General features: G+C 45.6%; 1 protein-coding gene across 1 annotated transcript in view; it reads right to left on the bottom strand.

The window, feature by feature from the left end:
• Positions 1-12,778, bottom strand: part of LOC115091250 (netrin-4-like) — an 87,916-nt gene that overhangs the window by 60,899 nt on the left and 14,239 nt on the right. Inside the window, 1 exon segment of the mRNA XM_029601373.1 lies at positions 5,935-6,198. Within this exon segment, the coding sequence (XP_029457233.1) occupies positions 5,935-6,198 (264 nt within the window).

The raw sequence follows: 12,778 nt of genomic DNA, 5'->3' as shown, positions 1-12,778 counted from the left end.
TAAATCCAGCTATACTAACTACCTTCATCACATCCTCTGGCAATTAATTCCTGCGCTTAATTGTGCGTTGAGTGAAAAAAAGTTTTTTCTCCAATTTGTTTTAAATGTGCTACTTTCTAACTTCACAGAGTGCCCCCTAGTTCTTGTATCATCCGACAGAGTAAATAACAGATTCACATTTATCCATTCAAGTCCTTTCATGGCACTGGGCCACAGAAATCCAAGCTGGAATGGAGCAGTCTCCCTGATTCAGATGCCAAAACCGGTCACAGCTGGCTCCCCACCATCTTAGTGCCAACATCTTCCCATATTTTTCCCACCTCTAGCATGTCTAACATGTCCTCCTTTCTGCACCTCTCGGATGCCTCTGGTTCTTTTCAAGCACGAGCCCTTTCACTTCTGGTCTCAGGAGTGGTTCTTTCATTAGTCGCCTGGGGCAGCAGCAAGGGCCTCCCAAAATGCTCCTGCAGTGGCTGCCTCACTTTCCATCCCCGGGGAGCCACCAGTGAAGCCCGGTGCCCGTCAGTAGCCAAAGAGAAGAAAAGGCCTGAGGCCATCGGTGACGCCCACTCCAGTGGTGGTCAGAAGAGGTGAGGTCCTGCTGGGAGCTGGAGGTGAGAGAGGCCCAGCATGGCCATTGCTCAAGCCCATCCTACCAACAGCTGAAAAGGAGAGGCCTGCTAAAAAGGAAGAATGTCCAAGGGAGACAGAGAGGAGGAGGAGGAGGAGGAGGGTCGGAAAGGGGAAAGGGAGGTGGTGAGTGAGAGGGGAGGGAATGAAAAGGGATGTGAGAGGAAAAGATGGGAGAAGGGCGTGAGGGAGCGTAAAGAGCAGGGAGAGAAGTAGAGAGAGGGAGCAAGAGTGTATTTGGGGGAAGAGAAGGCATCACACACACATGCACCCCCCCCCCCTTCACCCGCTTTCCTCTTCCCCAAGGTCAAGATGATGAGGCAGGGTGGGAGGCAGGAGGTGAGGTTCCCCAGAAGTGTGGCGGGATTGACAGCTTTGCAGAAATGTCGTCACTGACACTCAGTCGCTCCTCCGGGACCCTTGACCCCTGCGCCTCCCTCCATCCCCAGCATTTCAAATCACCAAAAAGGCCAGACTTCGAGGGACGCCCACTCAGCAAACCTCCAAGGGGAACCCTCGCCTCCCCCTCTAGCACTACTTGGACTATTTTGGTGATTTGACCTGTGCTGTGCCTTGGGGGGTGGGGACTGGGGAGGGAGAGCACCAGCTTCTCTCTCACCTCGAGCAGCAGATTGCCTTGAGTTGCCCCATCTGCTCTTAAATAAACAAATTTAAAAAAAAGGGGGGGGGGAATAGAAACTATTTTCTCAGATAAATAAATGAGTGATGATGATAAAATAAAATACATTTGTAAGGAACCCTTGGGTGAACCTCAAGAAATACTGATTTTCATGGTTCCCGATTGTCTCGTTATTCAAAGCGATCTGGTGAGAGCAACCAGAGTTTGATTCTCTCTGTCCAGCTGGGGGACCCCCCCTGGGTGTCTTCCCCCTCTCCTCCCTTCTGTTGCTCTTTGAATTATGGAGCAGCTCCCGGTTGTCCTGAGCCCCAGAGGTCACAGACACACTGGTTTAGCTTACAGCAGACGGCGTGAGGGACTGGCAATAGACCAGTGCAAGATGTTTGGACACAGGGTAACTTTGCATGTGGGTGCTGGGTGGGGGGCACAGGAAAAATGCCAGCAGAGCCGTAGGAAAACAAGTTTCGTCTCACGTGATCCACCGCAGGAACTGGGGTTAAGGAGCAGGTTCTTCTTCTCCCCCTGCACATCCCATCTTATAAATACAGGCAGTAGATCTACTCCTAATTGTGGGCCTGGTATCAAATCAGTATGTATGGTTACACTCATGACCGTCCCAGACGGAGGAAACGGGGCCTGTTCCAACCCGATTACATTTCTGCTGTACATAGAGACGGTAAGCAGCGCAGAACAGATGGAGGTGATGGAGGGATGGATCAACAGCTAGATCAATACTGTAGAATAGAGATAACTGACTGATAGAGATCACTACTAAAGAGCAGACATAGGTACATAGAGTCCAATATTTAGCAATATTTGGCTGGATAAGTAGCGACTTATCCGGTTAAATGTCAGCCACTGAATATCAAGCTATATTCAGTGGCTGCCACTTTGCCAGATATTTATCCAGCTAAGTGGATAAACAGATATCTTGGGGGCAGGCAATGGGCGGATTGGGGCAGGGCTACTTATCTAGTTATTTTAACCAGATCAGTGCTGATATTTGGACTTATCCGGTTAAGCGGATAAGTTAGACCTACCATAGACCAGGTCTAACTTAGCTGGATTTAACGGATTTCATATGGGATATTCAGCTGCAAAGCCATGCTGCTGAATATCCCATGTAAGTAAGATGGATAAATCTTATCTCGTGAACTTACTTAGATGACCAGCTTTGAATATTGAGGCCATGCTGTCCATTGACAAACAGTGATAAATTGACAGATTATAATACTGACAGCTAATACAGACCCCCAGAACGTCTCTGGTGAGACCTCATTTGGAGTACTGTGTGTACAATGCTGGAGACTGCACCTTCAAAGGGATATATTATAAACCAGGTGGAGTTGGTCAAGAAGGCAGCTACTGCAATGGTCAGTGGTCTTCGGCATAAAGCACATGGGGACAGACTTATAGATTTAAACATGTATACCTTGGAGGAAAGGAAGGAAAGGGGAGAGATGACAGAGACACTTAAATACCTCCCAGGAATAAACACACAGGAGTTGAGCCTCTTTCAAGGGAGAGGAGCAGGGATGGTGCAAGGGTATTAGACATCCAAGGCAAACCTCCGATCTTGAGCCCCCACCCCAAGAATTACCTATTGGTGGCAGCTCCACCACAGTGCTCCCTTCTTTGGTGGCTTTGGCTCTCGCACATCACCTCCCTCCCCCCTTTAATCTCTTCCTTCACCCTCTGCCCATAGAACCCAGCATCCACACTCTCTCTCCCTTCCCAGTATCTTTCCTATCTCCCCTCCACACCTAGCATGCCAGCATCACCCCAGTCTTGTTGCCCTCTTTCCTCTCTCTCTCTCCATCCACTGCCCAGTACACTTTCTCTCTCCACCCTGCCAGCTGCTCAGTACATTTTCTCCCTCTCCACCCCCACCTCACAGCAGCTTTTTGCTTCCTGTGCCCCACCACCTGTTCTACACACTCTCTCTCCACTCTGCACCCATTCTTTCTCTACACCCCACCTGCTCAGCATCTACTCTTGCTAACCCGCCTCATCAGCACATTCACTCTCTCCACCCCCACCAACCCAGTACCCTTTCTTTCCTCCCACTCTATATCCCACCCACCTTGAACTCCTCCCTCTCCACCTCTCCCCCAGCATTCATTTCCCCTCTCTCTCACCTCCTAAGGGCCAGGCCTCCTGCTGCTTCTGCCACCGGCAGCCCTGGACTCTCCTTCTTCACCCACCAGTGGTCTGGGCTCCACTGGCGGACAAGCCTCTCTGTCTTTTTCCACCGCTGGAGGGATTTTGCTGCCTCCCCCCCCACACTCCCACCTAGTGGACGCATCGGATCTGGAGCGGAGGTTCTGGAATTACGAGACACGGGACGGTGAAAACGGTAGACTTAGGAGTAATCTAAGGAAATACTGCTTTATAGGGAGGGTAGAGGATGCATGAAACGGACTCCCGCGGGAGGTGGTGATGACCAGGACAGTATCTGACTTCAAGAAAACAGGGAACAAGCACAGGGGATCTCTGAGGAAGAGGAATGGACTACAGCACTGAGCAGGAAGTGTGGGGAGGCGGACTGGATGCTGCACGGCCTTTATCTGCCGTCGTGTTCTCTGTTCCTGGAGTGCTTATCAGACTGAATTTGCCTACGGCTCAGACTTTGTTCTCCGACCATCAGCTAAAGCCTGAGGAGTCTGCTCATAGTTTTACCAGAACCTTTGCCAGGCATTGTCTTTTTCCCTTTAGATAGGCAAAAGGTTTATTCTCCCACCAGCTGGATTCATTTAAAGCTGAATGATTTCACTGTCATCATGTTATATCTGAGGCAGCAGTTATAACCAGCCATGACATTTAACGCAGTACGTCTTGTAAGTCAGGAAAGTATTCTGAAGTCAAAAACGTCCAACAGGAATTCAGGAGGTGAGCAGTATGAAAACACATTTAAAGCCTCTTCTCTCATACGTGAGGAGTGAAGACAAAATATGCCCCTGCCCACGTTATAAATACTATGGCAAGGCTGCTGTCCTCCCCAGGCTGAGGCAGTACCCACCCTACCCAAAGCTGCCTACGATTGCCCAGTTGTAGAAGGCAACTTGAATCTTGTAAACCATTATGATGGCTTCACCGAATGACGGTATATAAAACTCAACAAATAAAAAAATAAATAAATGGACCAAGCAAGAATTTCTTTCCCCTGAATCATGAATCAATGCATGCAACTCACTTAAGGACTGTAGCTTACTCGCAGGTATATAGGTCACTGGATGTGATTGTAGAGATACAATGTACACACCACAGGGCCGGATTAAGGCCAACTGATGCCCTAAGCACTGCCCAACAGTGGTGCCCCCTCGGCCCTTCCATTGCTTAACTGACGAGACATTAAAAGGGTAGATATTCAGAAGTAGATATTCAAAAGCCATTTAGACGGTTAACTGAAAAGTTATCTGTCTAAATGGCTAAATTGCTATTTTAAAAAGCTTACCCAGCTATATTCTAGCCAGATAATGAGTGATCCGGCTAGAATATAGCCGATTACGTAGGGGCATTCCAGGGGCAGGCAATAGGCACTCCTAGGAGAAGTGGAGTTAGCCAGTTAGGTTAACTGGATAACTCCAATATTCAGAATTATCCGGTTAACTTAACTGAATAACTCTAGTCATGCCATAGAGCTGGTCTAAAGTTAGCTGGATACACCTATCCAATTAACTTTAAAATATCCAGGTATACTCAGTGGCACTGCTGCACCACTGAATTACCTGCTTAAGTTAGCCAGATAGGTGTATCTGACTTAACTAGCCACTCAGCAGCTGAATATGGACCCCTCACATACATACTACTTAGCCAGATAAATCAGATTTATCCAGTTAAGTGGCTCCCACTGAATATCCGACTATAGTATTTAGCTAGATATGAGACTAAATAGTTAACCATATATTCAGTGGTTAGGGAGTAGGTATAATTGGGCAGCGCTACCTATCCAGTTAACTTAGCCGGATATGTAGCAATATTGAGCCTTATCCGGTTAAGTTAACAGATAAGTTAGACATGTCCTTGGCAGGTCTAAAGTTAGGTGGATAAGCTTATCCACCTAACTTTAGTACTTATCTGGGTATATTCATCGGCATTGCTGTGCTGCTGAATATCCCATGTAAGTTGGCCAAATAAGTCTTATCTGGCTAACTTACATAGCCAGATATAATTTTAATATTGGCCCCAAAGACTCAATAAGTGCTGAAGATGACATAAAAGATTAAAAATTCAGTTTTCTTCCAGGCCATCTCCCACAACTATATTAAATATAAAAACTTTGTTTTAATTTTATTTTTTAACACTAAATAGCAGTAAGCAATATAAGCAATTTAATTTACTTATAACTAGGGAGAAACAGAAAAAATACTAATTTTCAACACCCCTTGGTGCCCTATACATGTGCTTATTTTGCTTAATGGTTAATCCAGGACTGACACACCATGTACGGTTTCCTACAGTAGCAATTTGTTTCTATTCTGAGTAAGTTATCTAATTCTTCTGCAGTTTAGCTAATTAACTTCCATCATTTTCCAGTACATGCATAGGCTGAACTGGATGAATGTGAATGGGGGAATAATTGCAGAAGAATTTCAGAAGGGTTAAGCATCAGGAGTCATAGAAGCATGGGCAGATCCACCTGTGTGTAACCTTGAGATACTCACTGCGTTCCCTGAGCTCCCGGGCCCACTGACAAGCTGGCACTCCTCTGCATGGCCGTTACAGACGCAGCTGCCCCGCACAATAAGGTCGTAAATGGCATAGTGTGCCAATTTTTGCGGTTTCCCAAGCAGTTCCAGCCTTTGGCATGGGCACTCCTGTCTTTTTAACAGAACAAGACGTAGGTTGGTCAGTTTCAGAAGGTCTTGAGCTTCAGGACTATATGGGTCTTCAATTTTATTGGCTGGAGTCATGGCACGATAAATGACCTGTGAAGGGAAGACATGCCCAGTGAATTAGATACCCCCAAGCAATGGAGCCTCAAACTCTTTAATACACACAGCAACTGCAGTGCTTCCATTTTTTTTCCCTATCGTTTAACTTCTTTGGAACTGAACTATCACCAAACGCTTTGGAATTTTAGCCTCTGCCTGACCAATATTGATGAATAAAGTCAGTTTAGCTGTGTGGTGAGCACGGCAGTGCTCTTTGGCTTCTCTGCCTGAAGGGCATATAAATGTGAACAGCGCACCAGAGATGGCAGTGGACTCAGTGCTCTTTGGCGTGGCCTCGCTTGAAATATAATCATTTGGGTAGCACTTGGAGCTTCTTCTTCCCAGGTTGAAACAAGTTTGATCTATTGTGGAGGGCCAGGCTTGTCTGTTGTGTGTCACTGTTAGTTTTTCTTCAAGCTTACTTCATTTTTATATTAGCCTGCCAGCAAGGCTGGCTCTAGGCTAATTGGCACCCTGCGCGAAAACTGAAATTGGTGCCATCACCCCCCCACCCCCACCAACCACACACGCATCCCTTTGAAAAATACCAGCTTCACTCCCAGGCACTACCATAGTGTTTGCTCTTATCTTGCATCCTATCCTCCTCGCTCTTACCTTCCATAGCTGCCCCAGTAGGACAGCAGCACTGGAGTTCTAGTGCTTCTAATCGCTGCTTCCTTCCGCCGGCCTTTCTACCTCCCTCTCCCCATGCAAAAGAGAGAGAGAGAGAGAGAGAGAGAGAAGCGCCTATGACAGGAAGCAGCATTTAGAAGCGCCAGGCCCCCAGGGCTGCACTCCTGTTGGCAGGCACAGCAGCTGCGGCATTTCGGCCTTGTGGCCCGCGGGGAAGAGGGTGGCACTTGGCAGCAACACTTCTTTGTTCTGGGTGCCATTTCAGAAGAGGGTGGCTCGTCTTTAGCCCAGTAGCTGCATCAGGAGGGGGTGCAGGCAGGCAATGCCCTAGTGCTGGGCACCCTGTGCGACCACACAGGTTGCACACCCCAAAAGCCCACTCTGCAAGGATTAAAAATGGCCGGTTCTCTTAATGGGTTTTTATGCTGCCAAGGCCTTAATTTCAGGTTTGCCTCTCTGCTGGGGCTTAGAGACTTTCCCCGTGGTTGTAGTCTTGAATAGAGGTGATCCTGAATGGGAGTTTCCAACTGGAAATGTCACCGTGTGCTTGCTCTAGGCAGCAGCTGGGCCTCAGGAGGGTCTTGAACTAATGTACAAAAGTGAAATTTAGACAACTGGATGCCTGCACTGGACAAGTCCAAGTCTTCTGGATCGTTGGTCACCCTCGGGTTTGTTTTAGCCAACTTTTCCTGCAGATGCTCAGCTCTGCTATGTCACAAGATTCTTCCAACAAACGGCTTTTAACCAAGCACCATTCATAAAATCAGTTGAGATCTAAACCTTCACAAAAACTAACAAGCAAAGGTCTGGAGCCTCCCTCGTTATGAATAAGATTGATTTTTATGTGGCCAAAATACTGGATATCTTTTTACATCTACCTCATAAAACTTCTTGCACTCAAAATGTTTTTTTGTTGGGTTTTTTTTTTTTTTTTACTGTGGATCGAGGCATCTCCAGCAAAGCCTCCTCTTAAGATCTTTGAAACAATAGCATGTATGAACAAGACGGTACATTATGAGCTCTCTCAGGTCATCACCTGAGATAACACCATGGTGATTAATCTTCTCTTGGCTAGAAGGAGATATTCAAGGCACACGGCCTCAGCTGCTTGATTTTCGGCATCTTCGTGAGCCCATCTTTCACAATCTCTGAAGCACAGCATGTTTAGGGACCTTTGTCGGTTTTTATTGTTCTTTATTTTTCCCGGGAATTCATCAGGGTTTATTATGATAAGAACAGAAGAAAATCAGTTGAGAAAAAAATGACTCATTTTTCTGGGTAAATAGAGTTTATTTTGGTGGACAGAAGCCAGGATAATAAAACAACATTATCCGATTCTCCCACCCACTCAGCAGCATTCCCATCTCTACCCTCATCCCCTGCCTAACATGCCCTGCTCTCTCTCCTCCTACCCCACTGAGAATCTCCCTCCCTCCCCATCCATTTCCCCTCCGCACACACTGTAACAGCATTCATGCTTAGGGATGCTGGCTCCAGGCTTCTTCTCTCTCCCTCGGCAGCAGCTTGCTGACGCTCCCACTCTCTATAACATTGCACTTGTGCTTCTGTGCAGGGCCAGGGAGTCGGCTGGAAAGTGCTTCTGCTGGACAGAGCCTGCCTGAAATGCATTGGAGGATGAGCACTTTCACTGGTGGAGGCTGGGACTTGACACACAGAAGGCACTTTGGCCCACTCTGGCTTCCACCAGTGTCTGGAGACCTTGAAGTGCTGCATCTGCAGCTCTGGAGCAGCTTTTTAATCAGCCTAAAATTAGGGTAGATATCGGTTTAAAGCAAACGTCACCTTTGGAATAATCTTGGAATTTATGGGTGAAAATCATTTAAACTGAAAGCAAAGGATCCTAATCATGTTGCTATCTCCTAGCCTTTGGTGGTTGGCAAGGACTGTGACACAACAAGGGCTTTTCCTAGGGTGGGCTGGTACTGAGGCATAGAAGTGTGAGTCATGAAGGCAGACAAATGCTAGTGAATGATCATTTACTAAAGAAGATCCTGAAGGTCACTATGTGGGAGATTGCCTTGCAAATGACCCTGCTGCATATATACTACTCTGTGCGTGTCTCTCACAGCCTTGAGACAAACTGGGCCGGCCCTACAGCCTACTGGAGTACAAAGCAGGAAGGATCTGCACAGCTCTGTATTCTTGTACTACTTCTGCCAGGTCACCAGAGCAATGACCGAATCAGTGCCAGTGCAAAGTGCAGTGCAGTGTGAAGCTTGGTAACACCTGCTAATTTCCTCTTCTAACATAAGAAATTGCCATGCTGGGTCAGACCAAGGGTCCATCAAGCCCAGCATCCTGTTTCCAACAGAGGCCAAACCAGGCCACAAGAACCTGGCAATTACCCAAACTCCAAGAAGAACCCATGCTACTGATGCAATTAATAGCAGTGGCTATTCCCTAAGTAAACTTGATTAATAGCTGTTAATGGACTTCTCCTCCAAACCTTTTTTGAACCCAGCTACCCTAATTGCACTAACCACATCCTTTGGAAACAAATTCCAGAGCTTTATTGTGTGTTAAGTGAAAAATAATTTTCTCCAATTAGTCTTAAATGTGCTACTTGCTAACTTCATGGAGTGCCCCCTAGTCCTTCTATTATTCAAAAGTATAGATAACCAATTCACATCTACTCGTTCAAGACCTCTCATGATCTTAAAGACCTCTATCATATCCCCCCTCAGCTGTTTCTCCTCCAAGCTGAACAGCCCTAACCTCTTCAGAATGTCACTTACTCACTAAATGCCAAAAATGTAACTGAAAATTCCTTAGGCAGAGACTTTGGGATTGATATTCAAAAGATGCACCCAATTAAAATCAGAATTTTGCTGGGCGAATGTTGCCTGCTAAAAGTATGGCTCCCCTAGCTAAATTGTGCAGCGATACAGAGGTATCATGACATTCTCTGTTTTATTCTCCATTCCTTTCCTAATGATTTCTTCTAACATTGTTTGCTTTTTGACCACCACTGCACACTGAGCCAAGGATTTCCCAGTATTGTCACAATACTTTTCCCAGAGCCTTTTCCTAGGTGGTAACTCCCAATATAGAACCCAACATCATGAAACTACAGTTTGGATAACTTTTCCCTCTATTCATAACTTTGTCCACGTTAAATCTAATCTGCCATTTGGATGCCTTGTGACTTTGGATAAGCGACTTCACCTTCCATTACCTCAGGTACAGACTTACCCCTAACTTCATCAAATTGCAATGTGTCTTTGCAGGAAGTGTCCCACTATCGCAGCACTGGTGGTGGTGGTGGTGGGGTAGCTGCGATACTGGGGATCCTTCCCCAAAAAAACACATTGTAGCTCCATGGCACGTTCTTTTATGTCAGGACCAAAAAAAGCACGACTGAAAAAAATGTGGCAAGCGGCCCTTTAACACGATGGTGGCCCAATCTCATGGGACCGCCAGCTGCTGGCCACCCTAAAAATAATGGGTGGGGTAAGGTGAAGTCTGTGCTATTTTGGAAGATGGCGCCGAGCAGGATGGGTACAAGAGCGCACCCGACCCTGATGCGGGATCCATTACAAGGTAAGGGATGTCTCTGGAGGGGGGCTTGATCATTCAGGAGGGTGAGTGATGGGGAAATTGCTCATATGGGGGGGGGGGGGGGGGGGGGGGAGGGCCAGTGCCTCTGCAGCAGCCGCATGCTTACTTATACCTTTATTTTTAGTTTTGGGGAGTCAAGGCCAACTTGACCTTTTCATTATTAATGGTGCATTGTAGGTTAATTTTGGTAAATTATCTTTTTAGTGCTTACATAATAACATAGTAGATGTTGGTATGTAAGGACCAGAGGTGTAGTTATTTTATCTTAGCTGACCACCTTCTCAGTCAGCGGTGATAAATATTACATTAGAATTGACTAGTAATGGCCGTCTTTGCATGCATTTGCATTATTCATGCATGCAAATTACATGCAAAGAAGATCATTGTAATAGGGAAGGGTATCTGGACAGGGACATACAAAATATCACATGTAGCATGCAATATACGTGCATTAGAACCATTTAACGTGTATTCCGGACTTAAAGTGCTTTGATGAATGACCCAGATGGAGCCTGATTTACTAAGATTTTTTCCCATAAATACAGAATTGGAAAAAAGTCTTAGTAAATTAGGCCCCTAGATTGTAAGCCCTTTGGAGCAGGGACCTGAATTGTAACTCATCTTGAACTCAGATTTGGAAGAGCAAGTCATTAAATCTAAATCCAAATCCATACACAATACATGCTGCTGACACGCACAGTCAATCCCACCAATTTATTCTCCCCCTACCCCAGCCTCCCACTTCCCCCTGCACACACAATTTCATACTCCCTTCCTATCTGTTTGGATAAAAAAAAAAAAAACCTTTTTCCTACAATGTGTTTGTTCTATTATGGGTTTGTGTCCACTTGGCTTAATTGTTAAGAGATTTAAAGTGATTTCATATCAATTGCATTAAAAGAATTTAGGAATGAGTATAAACTGCTGCAAAAAAAAAAAAAAAATTTTTTTAAATGTTTTGCTTTTTGACACTTGAAAGGAGATTACATTCAGGCACTGTAGGTATTTTCCTAACCCCAGAGAAGCTTGCGATCTACATTTGTACCGGAGGCAATGGAGGGTAAAGTCACAAGAAGCAGCAGCAGGATTTGAACCCTGGTTGGTAGCCCACTGCTCTAACCATTAGGCTACTCCTCCACTTGACTTAATTAGGATGGTTTTGAGCTTTTCTAGCAAATTTGTGAAGGTCTGCAAATGGCGTCCATGCGATGAACTCTGTGCAAGCTAAACAATTGCCTCTGCTTCCTTTATAAACTCTCATAAAACGCACATGGCACTGATAACACTAAAAAGATATTGCTTTACCAGAGAAGCCTGCACAGCCTGGCATGTAAACATGCTTGTGACAGATAGAGGGCCGTAGTAAGAACAGGATTGCAAAGCTGAGTAACAGACAGGGGGTGGAGGGGATCCTGAGCTTTGGCTTAGGTGTGGGAACCTTTATGCTTATAATCAACAAAAACCTACCCCACTCTTCCTTCCCACTTGACTTATAACAATGTAAACTGTAAATGGCACCATTCAGCACTTATATATAATTTAGAGAGAGATCCTCATCGATCCAGCAGACTGCACTCTATTGGATCTATGAGAATGTCTCTAAATTATATATACTTACCGATTATTTTTTTTTGTTTAACGTGATTACTGTTTTGGGTGGATAAGCATAAAATTGTCTATAAAGGACCAAAGATGGCAGCCACTGAAACTGACTTTGATACAGAGCAATATCCTGCAGGAAGTTAAGCTTGTAAGGCTGACGGTTGCGAGATATCCTTAGTAAGAGAACTGTAGGCAGAGACAACTGAGCAGATTGGGTGTGCCAACTGGTCCTTATATACCAACATCTACTATGTTATTATGTCAACACTAAGAAGATGATAATTTACCAAAATTAACCCACAATGCACCGTTAATTCTAAAAAGGTGCTGATTTACCATTGCTTCACTACAGGCCACAGTCAACAATATTAAGAACATAAGTGCCAGGCTGGGTCCATCAAACCCAGCATTCTGTCTCTGACAGTGGACAGACTGACTCCCAAGTAGCCAGCAGATCCACAATAGTTGATCTATTTATTACTTGTATCTCACTCCAAGGGATAAGCCCTGGCTTTTCCAAGTTTACCTGGCTAGTAACCGTTTATGGACTTTTCCTTCAGGAACTTGTCCATTAACTGCTATTAATCAAGTTGACTTAGGGAATAGCCACTGCTATTAATTGCATCAGTAGCATGGGATCTTCTTGGTGTTTGGGTACTTGCCAGGTTCTTGTAGCCTGGTTTGGCCTCTGTTGGAAACAGGATGCTGGGCTTGATGAACCCTTGGTCTGACCCAGCATGGCATGTTCTTATGTTCTTAA

The sequence above is a fragment of the Rhinatrema bivittatum genome, chromosome 4, assembly GCF_901001135.1.
Source record: "Rhinatrema bivittatum chromosome 4, aRhiBiv1.1, whole genome shotgun sequence".
Classification (NCBI taxonomy): Eukaryota; Metazoa; Chordata; class Amphibia; order Gymnophiona; family Rhinatrematidae; genus Rhinatrema; species Rhinatrema bivittatum.
Note: the sequence above shows the minus strand (reverse complement) of the source record. Positions and strands in the feature narration are given on the sequence as shown.